The 25,226-nt window shown below is 38.4% G+C and overlaps 1 protein-coding gene across 1 annotated transcript in view; it reads right to left on the minus strand.

The window, feature by feature from the left end:
- Positions 1 to 25,226, minus strand: part of LOC120518304 (formin-like) — a 509,433-nt gene that overhangs the window by 51,367 nt on the left and 432,840 nt on the right. Inside the window, exon 15 of the mRNA XM_039741029.1 lies at positions 12,036 to 12,185. Coding sequence (XP_039596963.1) covers positions 12,036 to 12,185 — 150 coding nt within the window. The remainder of the gene's footprint in view (positions 1 to 12,035; positions 12,186 to 25,226) is intronic.

The raw sequence follows: 25,226 nt of genomic DNA on the forward strand, positions 1-25,226 counted from the left end.
TAATCTCGGAAAGAGCTTGAGTTTCAGCTTCACCACTATAAACTCCAGATGTTGCCATGTATTGACAGTACTCCTGACTTGTGATAACTTGACTTGCATTGGAAAGAACAACAGGAAGAACGCCTCCAAATCCATCTCAATGTGACGCAACGAAATCTATTGCCCTATGTCATAGTGAGAGTGCATTGCCTTCGTCAACCGTTTGTGTCAAGAAATAACCCACTGATAGGAACAGGCAGTTGCCGGATCCCGGAATACATACAGTATGACGTTGTACAAAAACCCTTCGATAGAGAAGATACTGTCGTTCATTTTATAACAAAGGCTTAGGAAACAACCGTTGCAGTATAACGAAAACAGCAGGGAGCGAAACCAATGCCAATTGTCAAGAGAGTACCTTCCTGTAGCAGGCTACGGAAAAGACACACATGGCCAAAGTGAAAGGTCACTCGGTCAGGCTAGATATAGGTCGGTGATGTGACACCAATGGGGTCATGAGAGAGGAGCAGGGAATGCCGTAGTCCGAAGGAGGAATAGGAATCGAGAAAAGTGGCGTGGGGGTGTATGGGAGGCTGCAGGCAGCGTAGGGAAGGGTTTGGAAGAGGAGGAATAGGAATCGAGAAATGCTGTGTGGGCTTTGTGTGGGGGGGACCGGGTTTGAAGAGGAAGCAGGACGAACCAGAAGAGAAATATATATAAGAGATTTTATCAGGACATCAAATCGAGATTGTTGCTGTCACTGGGATGTCCAGTTACCCACGTAAATTATAACATGAAAGGTTGAATTATTATAAAATCCAGATAATGGAACTATGAGGCTGGTTTAGCATCAAGTTAATACTGGGTAAATGTTTACATGCCACATGGGGACTTAATTCTTATCTAGATAAGCTTTTGTTCTCCTTGCATTCATTCAACAGGTTTACAGTGTGGCCTGGTATTGTTATCACTGTGCCTCTTAAACTCCAGATACAACTACACACAGACAGTCCAGGTTCAAGTGATTATTTTTATTAAACAAAGCACCTTTCCACAGATCATGTTTCCCCAATCACAACAATACAATCCTTCCTTCCTTTTTAGCTCCTCTTATACTCCTCTTGGTGAGTGTTGTCTTCTTCCTATCAATTCTGTCTCCCTGAACTGAGTGGAAGGCTCTTTTTTAACTCTGGTCCTGGGAGTACTTCTGGTGCTTAATACGTTGCCTCCAAGAAGCACTTCTGGGTCAAGTATAACTACAGTAGTCCTTGTATTGTCACTACCTGCCCCCACAGAACTTTGACAGGGCAGGCCCATGAGACCACAATTCCCATGCCACCTTGTAGCCGTCCATAATGGAGTGTACCAGATGGGATGCACCACTCAGTGTACATGGGGATGCTGTGGCTGTTATAGGACGCTGGGCCCTGCAGTAGCCAACATCTGGGTCCTGTCATGGGAAGGCGACACTGTCACTCCCTCCCCTTGACCTGCCATTATTTAGTGCCTCTTGGCCAAGTAAGGAAGTGGGGTCAACACCAGCTGGGATGTAGGTTTGTCCCTCACAATAGTTAGGAAAATCATTTAATTTACGTGTTGTGACTTAAAGCATCTGGATGGGCTAAATGCTGGTGCACTGGTTTTCTTCCACTTGTACTCAAGCTGCTGGAAAGACTTCATAAAGCAGAAATAATGTGCTGATGGAAAGGTTCTCCAAGTGTGTCCACTTGGATGGATTGCCTGGCCACGCATACAGCCATTAAAAGTGAGCAACACTTTCTACCACGAACACGTATGCTGCTGGTGTTTCATTACGTTGTATTGGGATCTGTTTGCCATTGGTAGTGGATAGTGAAAGGTGAAAAACAGCAAAATAAACGAAATAAACAAGTTGGTGTAACCTCTGTCAAGGTAAAATTGAAACAGTAAACTAATTTGTAGTTGAAGTAGCACAGAAATGTTTCTTTGTTTTAAGAGAGATGACATGCTTTTAAAAGGGAAATTTTGACATTTCAAAATTTTGTACAGCGCATTCTGTTCTAGCTATCTCACCAAAAATTGAACTGTCCTACTTAATTTCCCTGAAGAATAAGTGTTCTGAATTTCAACAAAATAGGTCCACAGAGGGGCCAAGTTATTTCATGTGGACAGGCATGGGTTTTCACAATATGTGCTTCATGCATTATATGTGAACACACCTAAAAGTCAACCTTTAAAAAAAAAAATACTATACATTAGTTTCTTCTGAGTTTAATAAATGTATTAGCCCTTGATAATCAGCAATAAACTAAACAAGTAACTATCTAAATAAAACTATTAGCATTGCGGGTGCCTAGAAATTAGCACTGCTGCTCCCTGCAGTATCAGTGTAGCCCTGTCCAGCGCTGTGTTTTGCCTTGTAGCCATTGTTGCCAGGATTGGCAATTAGTAATCAAGCAATTAGTAATGGAGACTTGTCCTAGTCTGCATGGTTTAGGAAGCTGGGAGAGAACAGGAGAACACATATGCAGACATGAAATATACCAGCGACCAGGCCAGTGGAAGCACTAATCACTGTGACATCAGTTTCCTCCATTAAAAAAAAAAACAAGTGATCTTTAATAGCTAACTGACTTAATCAAACAATATTCTTAAGAAATCTCTGGATTTATTTTCCAAATAAAATATTAGGCTACTGATAAAATGAGAAATAATTTAAAACCAGTTAATGAAATCACTTAAAAAAACAGTCAGGGCATAAATGAAGAAACAGTAAAACACATAATCTAGTTCAGGGGTCTTAAACACATCGCCCGCGAGCTACTGGTAGTTTGCAACCCCTTTCCAAGTGGCTTGCCAACGGCTTAATGAATCCTATATAAATTTGAAAACTTGATTAGTGAAATTAGGGGTTGGAGATCTTTCCACAAAATCATTTCACGATCCACAATCTGAATTGCAATCTATCTTTTCAATGTGGCATACACTTAAGAGAATATCCGGACTCAAACTCATCAAGACCTAAGTAACACTTTATCAAACAAAGTTGAATTCAATTGTTCTCTCGTTTGCTACCTAAGCGGAGTTAAGTAACACACCCCGAGGCTGGCGAGTGAGTGAGGAGAGCCCCCCCACCTCCCCTTACCCTCACAGCCAGCTGCCTTTTTCTCAGATTCGTGCAAATAAATCGGTACCGCAAGCGAACTATGATACATAGTCAAATGAGAGAAGTCGCAAAGTCAACCGGAATGTTTAAGCAAATTATCGAAAAAAACCCGATCTAAATCCGATAAGTGCGGACAGACATACAGACAGACAGACATTGGATTTTATATATTATATAGTAGTAAACCTTCAAAATAATGTGCAGTTAAAGTTTCAACCGCACTCTCAGCATTTCTGGATCTTAGTAGAGCCAGATAACTATAAGAATCATTACCAAGCAGCTCTGAAAATGTCTGCTTTGTTTGGGTGTACATACCTCTGTGAATCTGCCTTTTCTGACATGAATATCATGAAATCAAAGTTCAGAACAAGACTGACAGTTGAACATTTAATTGACTCCATAAAAGTGAACCTAAATGGCTACACACCACCATACACCTCTCTTGTTGACTCCATGGAGTGCCAGTCATCTCACTAACTAAAAAACACATCACACATGCAACTGGACATGTGAATAAAGTGAAACAGTGACATGTAACAAAATGACAAATGAATAAGTAATATCTGTGTAATTGTAATTGCATTGTTTTGTTTTGACAGCATTCATGTTTTAATGCAATAGTGGGAGATGCACTAGAAAATGCATACAGACATACAAAATGCACTTGCAGGTGAAGTAAATATTTTTTGTGATGTTTTAATGCAAAATGTGAGTTGTGGGCACCAACATTTTGTAAATGTTCAGGCAAAAGAAGCTTATTCAGTTTGTTTGGGTTGAAATAAGCTATGAGAATAAACGTTAGAAAACATGAGTAGCTGTCTGCCATTTTCATTTTGTAAAAGTAGCTCTCGGGGGGGAAAAAAGGTTGGAGACTCCTGATCTAGTTTATATAATTGGAACATGTGGCAACTGAAAAATTATAAAGTCCACCAATATAATGATCAACTTGATTATGAATTCTGAACATGTAGGCATCGTGTACTGAGGGATTCATCACTTTTAAAAGTAATTCAGTTACATTACTCTTGACTTACAAAAAAGCAACTAAATAAGTTATGTAGTTACTTATTATTGATTGCTAGGTTTTACAAACAGTACATTACAGCACATTTGGCTGGCCAGCATTTCTTATTGAATCCTAAGTCCATATATATGAACCTTCATAAAACTGTCCAGAAACACAGCCAAACGTGGCCACTTTCTTGTGTTGTATAAATATGTTTATCATGCACTGTGAAAACAATCATACCCATTCTTTTATTCCATCAACAAAGAGAGCCGTTGAAGAATCATGGTATGAATGCTAGCCACTGTGTCATCACACTGTTTCAACATTTATTAGCTTTGTGACAAAAACATTAGATTTTTTTCAACAAAAGAAAATGTTATGTGTAACACAAACATATAAATATGAAAATGTCAGCATTCAGTAAATATATTAGGAAAGGTCCATCTCATGTTCACTGCAGTGCTGATACAGATTTACTACACATCCTACTTGTGACACGTTTTGAAACTGACACCAATGCACAGCCCAATGTTACAATCGGGTTAGTAGAAGCAAGTATCTTTGCACACTTTTTTTTTAATGATATTTTTCTGTTGTTTGCAAATGGCAGGGTAGAATGTCGGTGCCTGACTCACATGATCATATTGACTGTACTTGCCATCCCACTTTGTCACCCTACTGGTATGAAGTATCGAGTTCCAGCTATACCCAGAGATTGCTTCACTCCACATGTAGAATGTGATGTGGATTCATGCCCATTTTTGATTCACTGTACTGTGTCCACAATAGAGCTTCCCTTGTAACCCATGGGATGTTTGTCAATACTTATGTCAGAACTAGGAACACACACTTTCTACAAATTTTTGAAGATTGCCTGATAAGCATCCCACAGTTTGTACAGTTTTAGTGCTGCATAATTGGCTTCGCCATAGTGAAGGATGGAATCTAACAAGCAGGCGTCACTTTCACTGTCCGTGTCAAAGTGTGGTGTCCGTGTCAAAGTGTGGTGACCAAGTCACATTGTCATCACTATTGCTTGATTCAAACAATGGCTCAGATTCAGGCTTTATGGCTTTTTGTTTGCCTTTGAGCTTTTCCTTGAAGCCTCCACCCCATTCATGAATACTGATGAGTATTAATAAAGTGTCAGAATGAACTGAAAAATGTATGATTTTTTGCAGTGTGATAATATTTCATCCTACAGAAGGCAGCAGAATACTGTCCTGAGAGTTATTCAGGCTTAACATTGTAAAGTGGACATGTCACACTGAGTCTGACTCTGGCTTAACCATAATTACATGCTCGCAGTTAACGCCTAGGAGGTTAATATGTTTTTCTTACTGGACTGCATGCAGCACACTCTTTTCTGCAAGGCTGGGTGATTGAGGCCTGCAAAGAAGCGGTGTACCAATACGTTTGCTTATTGCTTTACACCCAATGCTGCTGGGATAAGAATAAAGTATGGAATACGTAACTCTTGCTACTTTTAACAATTCACCCCCAACCCTGCTCCTGAGATTCTGCTGCTGTACACTCTTAAAAATAATGCTGCTAAGAGCGCTTCTTCACAGAAATGACATAGTGCAACTATTTTTGTTCCCAAAAAAGACATCCACATTAAAGCTCCATAAATAACAATACACAGATACCCAGTAAAGTGCCATTGAAGAACCAGTATTATTAAGAGTGTACATTGAGCTCATCATATATTTAGAGATTTCTGAAATATTGCGACATATAAATTCAATCTGAAGAAGGACTAATCTGACCTAAGCAGGCTAACAGAGTACATCAGACATGCACAGACTAAGAAATCACAAATGTAACCTGGTGAATGATTTACATGACCAAATAACCGGGTTACTCTCAGCCAAATCTACCTGTGTTAACCCGGTTAGTCAGGATAATAGAATAAGGGTATACATGGTACTTTTGAAAGCAGGTTTCTGTTATTATCCAGGTTATTAATGCTCATGTAAACGCTCTCACTTTTAACATTTGGAGGCTCGATTGTGTGGTGAGAAAGCACTTTATAATCTCTGGATGTTTTACGATGTGTGTCTGGGTTTATACATTTTCTTTTCCTCAACCTACCTTGTATTAGTAAAGGTCTTAGTGTAAGGGTTGTTTGTGTTAATGATATATACTTCTATAAGGCAATGATGAAAGATGTGTGTATTTTCAGGTTATGAAAGTATCTGGTTAAGTGTTTTTATGTGAACACGTACGTACATGATAAGTTCAAGTTTTTGAAGATGTCATGCATCTGTGAGTGGTGTTTTATTTTTTGTGTCCTCAACTTATTTAATCGCCTATGGAACTCATGGAGGTAAAAAAAAAATAGAGATGTTGATACTGTATATGTGTTGTAAATCATTTATCTTTACAATTAAGGTGTAAGTTTACGCTGATCATTCACTTTGGTATTTGGGGTTGTGTTTTGCCATGTCATCGTGGTCTATGCTGAGGCCAGAGCGTGTATTGTGTTGTTTTTCATGGTCAAACGTGTTTATGTCTTCTAGTGAGTGGAGTGTACGTAAGTTTGTGCAGGCAGCTGTCAGTGCATGTCACACCTACATTCTGTGTTCTGCACTTGATGTACGTGTTATTGCTCTGTGGAATGTACTTCACTGTCAGAAGGTGTGGTTAGTTTTTAACATGAACTTGAGATATATCTCTGTGTATTTTACAAACTAGCTTGTGCAGTGTGTCTCACAGAGCTGTTTCTATGTACACGCAAACATGCAGTGTTGTTGAAGTTTTTAGGTCAAATATTTTCCATGCATTGGCCTGTGTATTTCCTGTCAGTGGGATACCTGCTACCTTGTCTTCTTTGGCCATGAGAAAGAGTCAAATCCAAATTTTGGAATGTCCAAATCATGGGTTGCATTGCATATGTCATGGCACAAGCTGTCGATTGACAGTAAGATCAGGTTTCAAAGACCAGGGGTGTGTGGGTTTTTTGCGTTTCAGACAACACTTATCATTTTATATATAGATAGGTAATATTAAATAGCAGTGAATAAAAGGTTAATGCTGGAGGGACTTGTTAATTGAGCTACACCACCACCACAACAGCATTTCCGTTCAGCTCTAATACCTTCTTGTAGCCTGGTTCTTTAGGAGCTCTTCAACCATGTTAGTCTACTCAGCCAGAGAAACCATATCAAATCCACCAGATGTTTCTGACACCACCTCTTCAAGACAATCAAAAAGTCATTTTCTATGGTCTAGTCCATCATTTTCCATGTATGGATCTGAACGTTAGCAACTGCCTTCTTGGTCTGCTAGAGCCTTTCAGTCAAATAAGGCATCAACCAATAGGTTCTAGTGTTGCACCAAGATATACCAAAAAACCTTTGGTTACTCCTCATACATGCCTCCACTAATAAGGTCTACAGCACAGTCAATACAGATGTTATATCCCTGAGCTAAGATAACACACGAGATTTAAACACATCCTAAACAGAATCATCTGCTACACATTCACTGGATATCCTCAGTACTGTCCGAGTCTCAGTGTCTGTTTAATAATCTAAGATACTACCTAATTAATTTAAATAAGATGTGCTGTTCTTGGAATTTAACAAATACATGCAATGGCTGGGATGCCTTTAAGGAGAGGTCTGGGAACCAAAGCCGTGTTGTTCCAGCCATGTCACAAGATACCAAAATGTTTTTTAGAACAGCAAAAAAATTTTTTATGTATCTTATCAATGTTTATTTGTATCTGTTTTATTGCTATATATAGTTTTCATGAGCACACAGTTGCTGGCCAGAAAATTAGTTATATAGATAATTTTCTTGGGTGACCTAAGACTTTTGCACAGCAATGTATGGTCTCAGATCAGAGGCCATGACTATAAAGCTGACCATTAACTTTAAACCCAAGGTGCTCTCATATGATGAGGTAGTCTTACATTATGAACAGTAAATGGATAGCAAAACAATACAGTAACAAATCGTTCAAGTAACAGATGTTGCATTCAACTTAAATCTTAGAACTTTTCTGACTTGGGACTCAGAAAATGGGAAGAAAACACACCCCAAACTCGTAATTCCTGCACTTAAACTCAGGCCTGGTGTCTCAAGTCTGAATCTGTCTGACTTCAGAATGTAACATCATTCCAAAATGGTGATGTACATCGTGAACATTTAAGGACAGTAATACTTTATAGGTTTAATTTATTTATTAGAAGAATTTATTTTAAATGAAAAACCGCAATCTATAATACTGAATAAGAAGAAGGTAAATGCTAACATTACCTGAACAAACACTAATGGACTAACCAATGTCAGCTTGATGCGTGCTACTGTTAGTACATTGCTCTTAATTATTTTAAAGTTTTTAAGTGCGGCTTCCAAGTGGAAATATAACAATTTATCATGACCCAAGAGATGTGCTGTATGACGAATGTAGTATTAATTCAGACAGGTACTTCTTCCCAATCCTAAAATGCAGGTGTTTGCTTAATTCCTCATTTGAGTAATAAAATCCCCCTGTAGGACCAAGGATTCAGAAGGCGGTACCATTTGTCTATAGAAACTATTGGCCAAATTAACTGAATAGCTGTTTGAAGAACATACTACAGGTTTACAGGCTCAGGCAAACAACTTTTAAAGATGCCCACTGCAAATTTGAAATCATACTGTAACAATCTCATCTCATCCAAATTTCAACAGTACAACACTGAATAATGGCTTCTGAAAATTCTCATATCCACCACGAGCTTCTTCTGTCCAGAAAGAGACAAAGGGAGCTGGTGATCAACATGTTTAGCTGTAGCCAATGCTATCTGTGAAGAGGCTGCAGCTGATATTTTGCAACCTCTTGCATGATCTCTGAATCCTTCTACATTATCCAAGTCCAAATCCACCTAAAGCCACCACTCAAGTGCTTTTCCTCCATTTGGCACTGCACTCTAACTAGCAAAAACTAATCTCTCATCTGGTTGTGGCAGGTGGTCCCAAGAAATTTCCATGTGATGAACACATAGGTTTAATAATAACTATGATGGGATTATGTTTTTAAACTATTCTATCTCTGGCCTCTTCTCCTTACATCAGTGTACCAATAGCAGCTCCACATGGAGCTCTATCACACCACGGTTACTATCCTTGAAATGGAACACAGTGGAACACAGCACTTTCTGTACCACTACAGTTTTGAAAATGATGTTATTTATTATTGTAGTGATTTTTGAAAACTATTGCATTAGGTATTCCAAACATGTGGTTTAACTTATATTTTATTTATCATGATGCAATATATATTCAAAATGCACAGTTGATTGATCAGTAAGTGTCCTGACTTAGCAGGGAAACAAGAGAACTGATTTTGTAAGCAAACCGGGAGAAGTGGCCAAAAGGCAAACCAAAAGAAGATAACAATAAACTGCAGCAACCCTGATGAGAGGCAAAATCAAGGTCAAATAACAGGCAATAAGTCAAAACCAGGCAATACAAGAAGAGAAAACACACAATAGATCAAAATGAAATTAAGGATTTTATGTGCAGATCGGATAAGGTTCCTATAAAAGCTGACCTTTTATGCCGGTTGTTAAGTCAAGGTCACGACCCCAGAGAACCCACCCCTAGAAACAAGGGATGTTACCCTGACAGTGGTACACAACATGGCTTCTCTTAAAGAAAAAGGCTATGAAGCATCTGTTTTCAGCCTAAATAATGAGAAAAAACGGTTGTCATAAATGTATGAGATACTAGTATAGCAACAGGAAGAGATGGAGTAAAGGAGAGAGAGAGAATGATAGAGAACACACACCCACACACACAATGGTAATTTGTGATCACCTCAAGACAGTAATGTGGGAAAATGGTCATGACAAGGGATTGCCTATATATTTATATTTGTTTACTCATGTAATTTTGTTGAGGTCACTGGAAAAGGAGTGTGGTGTGGAAGAAAAGGAGATAAAAAGAAGCCCTGAATGACTCGCTGTAGCTCAAGTAAAACACCTCTAGGCAGAGGAGATCCCAGATGACATAAATGGAAAAAACTGCCATGTAGGACATGCACATTTATTGGCCCCCTTATCCTGTTGAGAGTCACAGAAGTAACAGGCCAAGCAGAATACATAATGTTAAACATCGGAGGCAGACCCATCCTGACATCACCACTCCAGAGGCCTCCCTCCAGCTTTTTAACCAGAAGCAGATAAAGCCCAGGAGCAGGACTTTTCCTTGTATTTTTTCTATTGGCTTGTTAATAAATCCTTTTACTATAAAAATTGTAAGCTGTTTGTTTACAGTCACCCCCATTTCGCCCACTTCCCTTGTTTGGGGTCTGCTTGACTGGAATCCAACCCTTATTGTCTTGATTGTGTGATTTCAAGTTATGGATCATATCATTTTTTAAATATACAATGAAAAAACTGAAATATTGCTTATTGTAGTTAAGCCATGGTTGAATAAGATGGACCGCTTGACAGATGGACTGCTTTATACTGTAGCTCTAGCTTTAGTAGCAAGTCTATTTATTACATTTAATTCTTCATCATCATTGATTCCAAGCATTAGCAATTGAGTGAAAACATTCTTTATTCATCTTAGCAATTTAGCCCATCTTAGACTATCTTTGACTTTAAAAGGTGCTGAGTGCTTAACTTATGCTATGAAATAGTCTACAGTTTAACATCTTGTTGTAGATACTTCCAACTGTAGACTTTTGACTTGTACATTGTGCCATCTCTGAAAGAATTACATTAACTTGAGTAAATTCTGCCAATTAAATTAGATTTTCCCTCTAAACTACAACTGCAGACTAAGAAAGCTTTAAATGGCCATGCTCCATTTTACATTTTAGAACCTTCTGCAGTTGTACGTACCTGCCTGACAAGTATTGGCATCTAATACTGGTCCTCTACTCACTACCTGTATGATTTATGAGACTAAGACGGGTGCTGTGCTATGGGTAATAGAGCCTTCTGTGTCCATACCCCAGCCTTCTAGATGCTCTTCCCTTCAAAATCTTAGCAAAGTCAAATCGCTTACAATTTTTAAAGCAGACTTTAAACGTATCTGCTTGTGAAAGCCTATTTATAATGTACAGTATTTTTGTTATCTTTTATTGCCATCAATTTATGCATGTATCTTTATAGTTATTTTTTATATTTATCTGTACAGTGCCATTGGGCTTTAAACGGTACATTGCAAAATAAAATATTATAATGATAATAAAATGTTAAGAGTACTGGATCATGCATTCAGAAAACCTAAACCTCATCAGTGTGGTGCCAGTGACGCCTATGGGCAGGCAACAACTCTCCTGTGCCAGTATACACTTGGGAAAGCTCTCTTTCTCCCATTCTAATAAGCTCTGGAGACTGTTGTGGATGTGGTGTCGCACAGTTTGATGTCCCCAGCTGGATCCTTCAGGTCAGATATTCCATCGTAAATCCAGGGAGAGGCTTTGACACTGTGCTAAATGTGGCCAAAGTCTTGGGGCTTTTCCCTTTGATGCCAGCGCTTTTTAATAACTGGTAAAAGCAATAAGTTTTATTTGTCTCTACTGTTTGCAGTATTTATACTGTTGCGTTTAGCCTCACTTGTAATGAAAATGTGTCAAAGCAAAGTCAACAAAGAAAACGGCAATCTGTAACAAATTAAGGGAGCCCTCTTTTCTAGGTAATTGAGACATTATAAAAAGGTGAGATTTATCTGAAAACAAACCTTAGCTTTTCAGGCTTCAGAGGAGGAAAAACAGGGCATTAACATTGTTATTTTGGGTATTAATATTTGCAGGCAGAATGAAAAGACATAGGCTTTCCTTGAAAACAGAATTTTGTTGGGTAGTACGGTACCTTGATAAAATCACAAACTCAGCGGTTGTAGTCTCCTCAAACTGTAAAGTTTATTTTTAATTGTAATTTAACTTCAGCTTACCTCTCTTTGAATATGACTTTACTTTCTTGTTTCCAAATGGTCTTGAAGTCACTGCAGAACTCATACCACAGCATGAAAACATAGTTGGGAGTGATGTCCTTCTCTCCAGACTTGGGCTTCAGACTGAAATAAACGACCAGGTTGTCAAAGCTGAGGGAAACAAAGAAACAATAAACTGTTAACTGGTAAAGTGGCCGGCACAACAACCCCTAAAACGTTTTCATTGTGTTTCTGGACCCAGGGTCCTCGCAGCATTAGCCACAAGACAGGAATCAACCCTGAATGAAGTGTAAAGTTTATCATTAAAAGAAAATCATGCTGTTAAATATTCTACCAGACCTTTTAATATATATTTATTGTTTTAAAGGTCAAATCTAGTAATGTCTACATCCTTATCTGGAGAGTACAAGACAACTACTGGGTTATCCACAATCTAGGGGTGAAAAAATCAGTTATTCAATTAATAAAAAAACGTAAATGACACCCTTAAGAAAGTCAGGCAAAATATATATATATATATATATATATATATATATATATATATATACATATTTTTTAACAAGGACTTCTATTCTTTGTAAAGAGCTTTTCAGTTGAAGTATCTGGATCAGATCTTCAGAGAAACATCTCTAATTTTTCTCTTTGTAAAGTTTATTGGTTCTTCCTGTGTATGCCTGGGTTTTCCATAGATTCTTTTGTGTTCTCCCTCATTTCAAAGATGTGTATATTTTGTTAAATATCAATTCTACATTGGTCCAGTATGACTGAGTGCGCTCTGTCATGGACAACTGGGTGTTAGGTCATACTTTCTCAAGCTATCCACAACCAATGTTAGAATAAGCAAGTTGTAACAAAAAGTATCTGAAACTGAACAACATGATTGTGTTGGCCATTGTGGATCAAAATCCTGCAAGGTTTTCTAATGCTATTTCTTTCAAAGACCCTGCAGTAGACTGTACAACACATTATTAACAATTCTTCTTAATTATGTAATTCAATGCGAAAAGGCCAAAAGCATTATCATTATAAGAGAAAAACAGCAATACATTAAAAACACTTTTAAGAACATACATATGAATATAAGAAATCTGACAAATGAGAGGAGACCACTCAGCTCATTTGTTGCCCAATATCTTATTCAGATTCTTCTTAAAAGGTTTTCAAGGTTTCTGCTTCAACTCCATGTCTCGGTATTAGATTGTTTTATGATTCAAACCACTCGTTGTATAAAGAAGTGTTTCCTGGCTTCATTCCTAAATGCCCTTTCCCTTAATTTCCACTGATGTTCTCGAATACAAGATTCACCCCTATAGTGATAGAATTCTGTTGGATTTACTTTATCAATGCCTTTGATGATTTTGAAGACCTCAATTAGGTGCTCATGCAGTCCCCTCTGCTTATGACTGAACAGGTTTAATTCTTTAAGCCCATCACAGTAAGTCCTGTGATGCACCTAGTTGTTTTGTTCTGTATAGCATCAAATGTGCTGTGGATATGCTTATCTTGTAGTGCTGTGACCAGAGCTGCACACAAAACTCCACATGTGGCTGCAGTTCGCATAATCCCTTTAACCCAGGACATTGATAGAAAAAAAATTATGATGACTGGACAATGAAGACACATAATGCAACAAGAGCTGGTGCAAAGTGATTGTGCTTTTATTACAGTGTTCATCAATAAATAAAGTGCACAGCTACTGTATCTTCTATGAATAAAGAAAAAATCCAATAATGTGGTCATTGTGGGAGATAAACACAGTCGAAAACAATAATCCAAAAGCAACATTAAATTTATAAATAAAATCCTTAAGATAAAACTAAATTCCCTTTTCCTGCCTGCCCAGTGCATCTCTCTCCTTTATTTCCCCTATTCTCCCCTTCGGGTATTCTCAACCAGCTGAGACATTGGCAGTTGTGGTCTGTCTCCCTCTGGCTTTCATTCTAACCATCATCCTTTAGTGACCTTTGGGATGCTTGAAGGCGAATCTCCATCTTCCATACTCCCTTATTGCATCAACTGGATCCCTAGGAGTCACCTCTATAATCCCCCGCTCCTCCATGACGCTCAATGGAGGACAATCACCTCTGTATCACCATTTGCCTCACTTGGCCATGATGACTACCTCTATACTACTTTGCTGGCTCACACTCCTGATTACTCCTTTTCATTTACTTTACTTCCATTCTCCTTCTCCCTACTCTGTCTTTTTTAATCCTTCTGTGGGCGTGGCATACTAATTACAATCCATGGAGTACTGATATGGAAAAATGGGACATTTAAACAATCAGCGCACCTACACACTAAATACCAAACAGCAGACCAACTCTTCAGCTGTGCCTGCACCAACAGAACCCAAATCAAACTATTTTAATTTAAAAACAAGCGCACAGCCACAGAAAAGTGAGTCACCACAAGATGTTGTTTCCTTTAGAAGGGTTCTCCCATCTTGTGTTTATAATTGACTTTTGAGGTGCAAAACCTGCAACACTGGCAAGGGAACAACCTCACCAGCTTGAAAATCTTGAAGCTACTAGGAACCCAAGTGTGACTACTCCTGCGCCAGTATGGTGAGCAGTTGTGTAAAATGAACATTTAAAGATTCTTTGTTTCACTTACCATTGCTAAAATTTACATAATGAAATTATGCAACAGTAGACATTGCTCCTTCTGGAGAATCAAGAGATCAATGGTAAAATGTATAGTAAGTATATAGTATAGGAAGTCTTAAAGTTTGAATACACAATGGGAAATCTGAAAATCGAAAGTACACCTTATGAGAAGGATTTAGGAGTTGTAATGGACTTCTCAATATCAACTGCCAGACAGTGTTCAGAATCAATTAAGAAGGCTAACAGAATGTGATGTTGTCTATTGCCCTGATGTGTGGAGTACAAGTCCAAGGAGGTTCTGCTCAAGCTTTGTGACACATTGGTGAGGATGCATCTGGAGTACCGAGTGCAGTTTTGGTCTCAGGGCTCCAAAAAGGACACAGCAGCACTGGAAAAGTCCAGAGAAGAGTGACTAGGCTCATTCCAGGAATACAGAGGATGAATTATAAGGAAAGATTAAAAAAGCTGAGCCTTTTCAGTTTAAGCAATAAAAGATTAAGTGAAGACATAATTGAATGTTAAAATTATGAAAGGAATTAGTACAGTTGATTAAGACTTGTTTTTAAATAAGTTCTTCAAGAACGTGGTGACTGAGTTGACAATTTGGTAAAAGTAAATCTCACCCAAACATTAGGATGTTTTTCTTAACACAGAGAACAATAGACATATGGAATAAGGTACCAAGTAGTGAAGACACATGCAATAAGCTACTAAGTATGTGGTAGATAGTAAGACGTCAGGAAATTTCAAAACTTGACTTGTTATTTTAGAAGAATTAAGTGGATAGGCCTGTTCTTGTCTAGATTGTTCTATACAATGAATTTCAACTTGCATATTATACTGTATTGCACACTTGGTTGATTCTGAAGTCCAAAATGCTAGATGATGAAACCTTACTGGGGGGTTCTCTCAACAGTATAGATCCTCATCTCCTAGAAAAAATGACTTTAATAACTAAATGGGTTCTTAATGGGAGATTTGGAAATTTATTTGCAGAGCTTGCTGTATTCAAGGTATTACAATAGAAATTTAAATACCCCAATAAATATTCTGGATGTACAGTAATCCCTCCTCGATCACGGGGGTTGCGTTCCAGACCCCCCCGCGATAGGTGAAAATCCACGAAGTAGAAACCATATGTTTCTATGGTTATTTTATATATTTTAAGCCCTTATAAACTCTCCCACACTGTTTATAAATATTTCCCGCAGAGTTATACAGCATAATCCCTTTGTATTCTCTTAGATATTAGGTAAGATTCATTGAAATTATGTATATAAACACACTGTTTATATACAGTAAAACCTAAATATTATTTTAAAGATATTGAGTGTCTCTGATATCATATATGTTACAGCCATTACGATAGACATGCCACCAGCAATAAATACGTACAATGCAACAAAAATAGTATACAGTAAATGTGTGTGTACAGTGACACTAAACGTACGTACATGTACTAAGTACTGTAAGTAGAAAATTAATTATGGTTACTCACCAACAATGACACGATGACTTGTCCGATAGCAATGAGTTTTATTTTACTGCACAACAAAGGAGAGTGTTACAGCCCTTAAAGGAGTCACTTCAGGCGATTGTGTAGCACTGCCGTTGTTCTTCTTCTGGCAGTCTTCAATCCAAATCCCTAAAGCAGATTCCATCCAGACTACTGCCTTATTACATCCACTTACAACTTGTTTTGCACCCTGGTTAAAAGGACACTGCGGCCGTAGATCTTATATTCCTTTCCTACTTTTTAAATAAAAAGAATCGTAGCCTTCAACAAATCCAAAACGTTTACCTTTTCAGCAGTCGTTAACATCTTCCGTTTGCGCTTGGGCACGGCCCCTGAAGCAGTAGCAGATCGTTTTGGAGCCATAATGAAGGGCTTGACTATGCACAAAGATAAACACAAAAGAGCACAACTCTTTACACAGCGAAACACGTTGATGCTGAATGAGCGAGACGAGACTTCCTGGTTAACACTGCATTCAGCAAGCAGGAACTTAACTGCATGCTCTGATTGGTTAGCTTGTCAGTCAGGAGAACTTAACTGCGTGCTCTGATTGGTTAGCTTCTCAGTCATCCCCCAATAGCGTCCCTTGTATGAAATCAACTGGGCAAACCAACTGAGGAAGCATGTACAGGAAGTAAAAAGACTCATTGTCCGCAGAACCCGCGAAGCAGCGAAAAATCTGCGTTATATATTTAGTTATGCTTTCATATAAAATCTGCGATAGAGCGAAACCGCGAACGTCAAAGCGCGATATAGCGAGGGATTACTGTATGTCAAATTTCAACAAAATCTGTCAACTGGCAACCAAGTTCTTTCATGCAAACTGACAGACAGACAGACAGACATGGCTATTGCAGTAGGTGCTTTTTACATTATATGAGAATACACCAAAAAGAGCCCAACTCACTTCCCAATTTTGTCCATACTACTAGTCTCAAATCTAAATTTCCTTTAGAGCCTAGACTTGAATCCTATAGGATGGCTATTTATAAAATCTTCAGTTCATTTGCTGTCCATCTATACATTTAGGAAACCGGATCAAAGCACACTCAGAACCAAGACACTAAGCTAAATCATAGTCAGAAATGTCTCAACCAAAGTTCAAAGTCAAAAATTAAATAGAACAAAATAAACTTGAGAAGGTTTTTAGGAATATCCGACTTCGGACAGGTACAAAATTCACCACACTGACCATTTTACTGTTGTGTAGTTTCAGTGTAGCAACCTCATATTAATTCTAACAAAATAACATCAAAATGGTGATACCCATGACAAACAAAATGGCACAGTGGGAGAACAAAAATAGGATGTGAAAAACAATCAACTATTTAAAAAATAAGAAGCCCCATAGTTCAGAACCAATAAAAGATAAATAACAATGCAAAAAAAACAAAAAAGTAAATAATGGGTCTATTTTCCATGGTGATGGAGTGCTCCTTTTTTCAAATATATTTCATTAGGCCATTTAGGATCTTGCTTTCCTGGCCTCATCACTTTCCCTCCCAAGGAGGTAACATATGAAAACTTGTTGTTTCTCACAGGCCACTACATGGCAAAAATAAGCCCTGTGATCCGGAAAGAAGAGAGATGCTGCTGAGACAAAAGAAGAATCAAAAAACAGCATCACTAGTCGCTAATGAGGAATATGTATACTGAAAATACTAAACAAAAACAATTGTAAAATAAAATGTGGCCTGGAATTTATAACCCTGACTAAAATTAACTGGAAGCAAGTGCAATGAGACAAACACTGGGATGAGATGTTCTCTCTTGGTAGTGCCGGTCAGCAACTGTGCAGCTACATTCTGAACTAACTGTAGGCATGACGAGGCTAAATGGTTCATACCTACAAAAAGGAAATCACAATAATTAAAACAACAAGTACTAAGAACGTGAATGAATTTTTGAAGTTTATTATGATATAAGAATGATTTTGTTTCAATTAATAAATTGATACGTTTTTCAAAATTAAGGTCATGATGAAAAATGACATAAAAAAAAAGTGATAAAAAACGATTGGCTTAATAGATCCTTGGCATTCACCATAGAGGAAAAGAAGTTACCCACATTTACCATAAAAGCCAGGTTTCTAAGATAAGAACTTAACCGATATACAACTGTATCTTTAATTCCAATGTCATACTCAAAACGCCTAATAAATGTATCATGATGATGGATTACGGCCCTGGTGTTAATCCATGATTCAGACTAGATACGGGAGATCATTCAATACTCTCTTACGGGGATTAATGAGGTGCACCTCTTCGGAGCACTACATCATTCAGTCTGTTTAATGGGGTCCCAATTCCAGTACTTTCTTTGCCCCAGTGATGGACAGGCCCCAGCTAGTCAGGCTAATTACCAGATTATTAAAGAGACATTAAATAATCATATGAATAATGAAACAACATGTAAATATATTGTGTCAGACTATAAATCAATGCATTCCCTGTTAAAAATGAACAGTGATGAAGAATAGGCATCACATGCTGCTATGATTCTTCTGCATTGTTCAAAAGCAGAGGATGGAAGTGCTACTAACATCATCTGATTAAGAAGCCAATGAGCAAATACAGCAAAGCAGTCGAAACACTGGGCCCTTGTCAGCCAGCAGACAAGCTCGTAGACACCGTTTTATTGTATGTTTCCAGACTAAAACCACAGTCCCCAGAGCTGATATTAACATGGATTGCTCAACTGTTCATGTGTTGCCTTTCAAAGGAAAACCACATAAAATATCCAGCCTGAGCACTGCTGTCTTCAGATTGCTTTCACAGGGTGCATCCAACTCGCAAACGGAGGCTGACAAACAGCCCAGTCCCACTCAGCAGTAAACACTTGGGGCCCCCAAAATGCTTGAAACAGCAAGGCATATTTTAATAATAAGGCTGGAACCGTGGTTAACCATTTTTAGAAATATTTGGACACCACAAGGAAACAGACTTTTAACATATTACCGGTTTTAATTATAAAATTAACCGCTGAGACAAAGACACAGTATAACTCTTGCTGAAGTCAAACAGAACATTTAATATGGGCTAAAGAGGCCTTGCATGCATTTAAGACTATCTTGCTCTCAGCTCAGAAACTGCCAAGCTCTTAATTGTCGACAGCACTCTATCAAGAAATAATGAAAATCGAGAACTGAATGTTGTTTGGCTGTTACAGTTAACGAAATATTGCAATCCCTTAACAAATGTATCCCCATTTAATTTTTATAGCACCATTCACAGTGAGGACTGTTGCATCCCACAGTACAACATACATTGCCCTTCAGATTATGCTTACATGTAGATTACTTTAGGAAGTGTAGGAACATAAGAGACAATAGTTGCTGGGAGCATTGTTTTCATTTTATACGCAAAGGAAAAGCACAAGCCGAGTTGATTTTCTGCTTCACAACATTGCAAGGAATTTTATAAAGCAATCATAGAGAAAAGAGTGGCAAGGTTCAGCTAATGTGCAAGTCAGGTAATATGTATAATGCCCCAGCAGCAGAAAACTAGGTTTTGGGACATAGAAAGTTGCTTGACTGGTAAGTAAAGAACCAGCACTCAAACCGGTTGACTCACCTTGGCACAAACAGCACTGCTCTGGATTCAGATCTCATTACTGCATGCAGGGTCTCACTGTTCCACTTCAGAATTGTCCCATGGGGGAGGCCCCATATGGATATCTCTGTATTTATGAACCTCTGACTAGGAGTAAAACAGTTTTAGTTTTCATCAGTGGATGGGAAGTCGCCTCAGTGTGATTTGGAGTTTACATTTATTTGCTTAGAAGATACTATCTAAAGTGACTTACGAAAGAGGTAAACATAATCTAGTAAAGATTAGTCTGCTGGACCATTTGAGAGCAAGCATTGCAGGACAAGGGTACAAAATTGACCATCACCTTTTGAAGAATGCAAAATAGAAATACAATAAACTTACAATCATTAAACAGCTTAAATCAGGTAGTCAGAAATTCTCCAAACAAAAAAGACTTCCAACGCTTCTTAGACATGTTGAGGGAGTCAGCATTTCGAGTGAAGGTGAGCAGTTTGTATCGCCAGCCAGGAGCTACATATGAAAAATGTCTGGACTGACATTTGATACCATGTCTTCAATAGATGCAGACCTTAGTAGTTAAGAAGAGGCAGAAGACCTCACAGGTATCTCCATATCTATACGTGCTGACCTACTGACTACTTTGTAGATGAGCATCAAGGATTTGGACTTAATACATGCCTCTGCAGGAATCTAATGTATCTGAAGAGAGGAGTGACATTTGCCTGCCATGGCTGGTTGAACACCAGACATGCCTCTGAATTTTGAGCCATCTGCAGTAGCTTGGCGAGACTTTCTTGTGATCTTGTCAGCAGAAAGCTGCAGTAGCCCATATGTTGCAAGACCAAAGCCAGGAGTTGTGCTGCATATTCTATCAGATGTGGTCTGATCTTGTGGACATTGTACAGAGAGAATCTGCAAGACTGACAGACAGTAGTAACATGGTCAGTGAAGAATAACTGGTTATCAATCACTACCCCAAAGTTGCATACCTGCTTGAAGGGTGCTAGTAATAATGGAAAAGCTGAACAAAGATGGGTTGCTGAAAAGACAGACAAGGTGGGATAACAAGAAGCTCAGTTTTTGCCAGTTTGAGCTGTAAATGGTTCTCCTTCATCCAGGCTATAATATCAGTGAGACATGCAGAGATTCTGGCTGCAACCGTGTGGTCCTCTGGAAGGAATGACAAGAACAGCTGTGTGTCATCAACATCGCACTGATAAGGAAAATCATAGGACTGGATGATAAGGCCTAGTGAGGAGGTGTGAAGACAGGAGAGAACAGTGCCCAGCAGTGATTCTTGGGGGGCCCCTGTGCTTGCCTGGTGCACCCTTGACACTTCTCAACATGAGTTGCCATGAGGAAGACTTTAAATGTTATTTCTGGTCTTTAAGAATAGTTGGCCTACTTAAAGATGAGAGTTTACAGTCCAAAATCATCCAGCGGAGCCAGTTGACTTGTTTTGGACATGTGAACTGATCCATTAGGCATGGCCCACTGGGGAAAGACTCAGGGCAGGTCCAGGACACACTAAACGGATTAAATATTTTAACAGGGAATTACCCAAGAGGAGCTGAAAACTGCTGTGGGGCCTAGGAATGTTTGGTCGGAGGAGCTCCGCCTGTTTGCACTGCAGCCCTCACCAGACAAGCGCCTAATTAAAGTTAATTGCCACATCTTTTACTGCTTCAGCTGTCTGTCACACAGCTCTCTGTCACAATGAACAAACGTTCCACAAAATGTGAATCAACAGGGCCTCTGTACTTTTTGCAGATCAAATGCTTGCTGTGATGAAAAAAAAACATGGTCTTGAGATTGTGTGGCATCAATTGGAGTGGCACAGTGGCACACTGAATAGTGCAGTTGACATACGGAGACCCGCGTACACTCTGTAGATTTTACATGTTCTCCCTGTGCATCCATGGGAGTTTTCTCTGGGTTCTCTGGTTTTCCTCTCACATCAAAAAGACATGTTTGTGAAGTTACCTGCTGACTTTAAACTGACCCAGTACAACTAACTCAGTGTGGGTGTGTACCCTCTAACAAATGGAATATCAAATTGAGTTTGGTCATGCCTTACACAAGATACACCCGAGATATTTTCCTCCACTTTGCAACCTTGTAAAAACTGCACTGTGTGGGTCCAGATGAATGAGACTTTATAACATACAAAGAAAACAATGCACATCACATGATTTTTAAGGTAACATTTTTTTTGTCCAGCTTGGTGTGAAAGAAGGCTCAGCATAATGCAGAATTCAGTTCTATAAGAAGGTCTCTGCAAGTAAAAGCATTAGATATACATTTATAGATGGTGTCTGCATGACTTTTTTTCCCCTCTCTCAGTTTTTATTCCTTCCTCTATACGTGTATCATTTGTGTACGAGTGTTCATACAACTGCACTTACCTGTCACAAGCTGACAGAGCACTCCATGCCACATTACACTCTTCAGATACAAATCAATGAGCATTTTTTTCTTTTATTGAGGGGTTAAGCCACTTGTTGCACCATTTACTTTTGCCACAATACCTTTTTAAATGGAAAGGAAGTTACCTTGTAGATATTTTACTGCTGTTCTGGTTTGAGGTTTTCATTAACCCTTTATTCTTGTAAGTTTACTTTTGGGCATATCAAAGTCCGGAGCAGCTTTTTTTTATCTCTAAGACTACTACTATTCCTCTGTTCTTCAATTCCGTACTGTAAGTGTTCACGTGGGGCATAATTTCACGTATCTTCATTCACAAAGGTTGAAATTATCAACCTAGTGTATCTAATATAGTGCCCCAAATAGTTTGTGCTAAAAACAACAACAACTGAGTCATATTTGATAGTATCTTTCAATTATAAGCACCATCCCAATGTCTTTCATTAGTAAGGAGCTAGGGCACAACTGTTATAAAGTTTTAGTGACTTGCTCAGAAGCATACAGTAAACCTGAGGGTGTGCAATAAACCATAAACTAACAATCCAGGACTTCAGCAAGCAGACTGTAACAGGAATGTTAGCCAGAATTCAGAAGTTCTTCTGTGGCGTACCTAGTTAGATGTCTTGTGAGACCATTACATGAGGACGAGTTTCAATCACAAGTACTCAAATAAGGCATTAAAGGAAAACTTGATGTTAGTCTGAATATTCTTACAATGCGAATTTGGATGGTCTAAGGAAATGCCAGATCATGTGATTACCCAAAGGCTCACAATGCAAATCTCACAAACTTGAAAATACAATGTGAGAATAAGAAAACCAAGTCTGTGCTGAGGGCACATGCAATACAAGACAGTGTACTTCAGGCTATTTTAAACTCAGCTGACAGTGTTAAGATTAAACATTGATTTAAGCAAACTCAAAGGAAGCAAACTTCTTTAAAAACGTAAACTGGCCTGGAAATTCAAACTGGGGCCATTGTTGGTTCATTTTGTAATCAATTACAATAACACTTTGCAATTCTATATCTTCAAAACATTCTTTAGGTGTAATGCTATCAGAAGATTAGTAATTTGGGGGGCAGTGACAATAAGAGTTATGGTCTTGTGAGGACAGCTTCAAAGTCACTTTGATGCTATGGTTCGAGTCAGCAGAAGATGGAAATTTGACTTTCATGAGACGTGCTGTAAAAACAGGGAAAAAATATTTATTTCACAATTTATCACATTTATTCATGTTTTGACCTACCTACCTATGGGACATAGACTTTTAATAAAAAAAAGGTGTACAGGTAAAGTTTCTCAAGCGTCCACTATATATCACTTAGATACCATAAAGTTTTATAGAATGACCCTAAACCCATAAATAATTAAGGGGCTTGGTCTACAAATATCACCTCTGTATGCATTAAATGTGAATCTGCCCCACAAGCTAGAAGATGGCAGATGAGTTGGGGGAAAGACTCAATTTGCAGTTAGGCAGACAATCACAGAGACAGTAATTCAGTGGGAGGTTACATCATTGCACCAGGAAATTTGAAAAACAGTTTTTTATCAAGGGGGCAATACTTTCCATAATCAAGGTCAGTAGGTATTTGCTATTAAGCATTTTTGTATTTGAAGAACATGGTATTTTATTTGAAAAGATCTGTGCTCTTACTGGCATTCAGTCCAGATTGGAGTGATGCTTAGCTTGTGCTCTCCTATACCAAATATTTTACATTAAAGTTATGCAAATTAATACAATGAATTAAAATGTAGTCATGACCTAGTGGATAATAGAGGATTTGGTGTCATCTATTCAGATGTTACAAATGACTTTTTCTGCCAACAGTGTACCATCCAGTGAATTCATCTCACAGTTCTGAGTTGTTTGAAGTTATTGCTACAAATTATGGCTAGATGTTACAACAACTGAGTGGTGATGCCACAAGTTTTTTTCTTGGCCAACTTTAATACAAAATCCCATTTAATGCACATACATGCTTTTATAAACAATCTCAATTATAACTTCAGATAGAATAAATATTATCAGGTGACCATAAATCCGTCAAATGTACATACTTTATCAGCATGTACATTGTAAAATGTACATCCAGGGGAGTAAATGCTAACATTACTCAAAGTTATTGTCTGCTTTTACATGCATTTTTATTACTAATATTAATATTATTAATACTATTATACAATATTAATTTAATATTGTTTTTTGTATCAGTATACGGCTGCTGGATTATGTGAATTTCCCCTTGGGATTAATAAAGTATCTATCTATCTAAATCCAGAGGGGAAAACACCTTAGACCACATCTATACAAACATAAAAGGTGCCTATAAGGTCATTCCATGCCCCCACCTCGGCAAGTCTGATCATCTTTCTTTGTTTCTTGTTCCAGCGCACAAAGCCCTTATCAACAGTACTAACTCAATTAGCAAGACTGTTAAAGTTTGGCCTGAAGCTGCCATTTGCCAACTCTAGGACTGCTTTGAACAAACAGACTGGAATATATTTTTTCATCAGACAGACTTAGAGACATATACTTCATCTGTGCCGTCATATATTGCTATGTAGACAATGTCACTGTCCACAAAAGGATTAAGGTCTGCCCAAATGAGAAACCATGGATGAATAGTGAAGTCAAACAGCTGCTCAGAGAAAGGGACAAACCCTTTAAATTAGAAGACACCTCAGCCTATAGAGCTGCCAGAGCTAACCTCAAGAAGGGTATCAAGTCTGCTAAACTGATGTACAAACAACAGATTGAGGAGGACTTTGACAGTAACTCAAACTCACAGCGGATGTGGCAAGGCATCCAATTAATCACAGATTACAAAAAGAAAAATAACGTACAATACACACTGGCCAAGTACTATTTGAGCTTTCAGCTTTGAGCTGACCGGAGACTCAAGAGCCTTTGGTTGTACACATACATGATGTGTGGCAGGCACTTGAAAACATCAATACAAGGAAGGCAGTAGGTCCTGATAATGTGCAAGGATGTGTGCTCCAGGCCTGCGCCGACCAATTAGCGAAGGTATTTACAGACATGTTCAACCTCTCGCTCTCCTCAGGTGTAGTCCCCTTGTGCCTGAA

This window comes from Polypterus senegalus, chromosome 18 (assembly GCF_016835505.1).
Source record: "Polypterus senegalus isolate Bchr_013 chromosome 18, ASM1683550v1, whole genome shotgun sequence".
NCBI lineage: Eukaryota > Metazoa > Chordata > Cladistia > Polypteriformes > Polypteridae > Polypterus > Polypterus senegalus.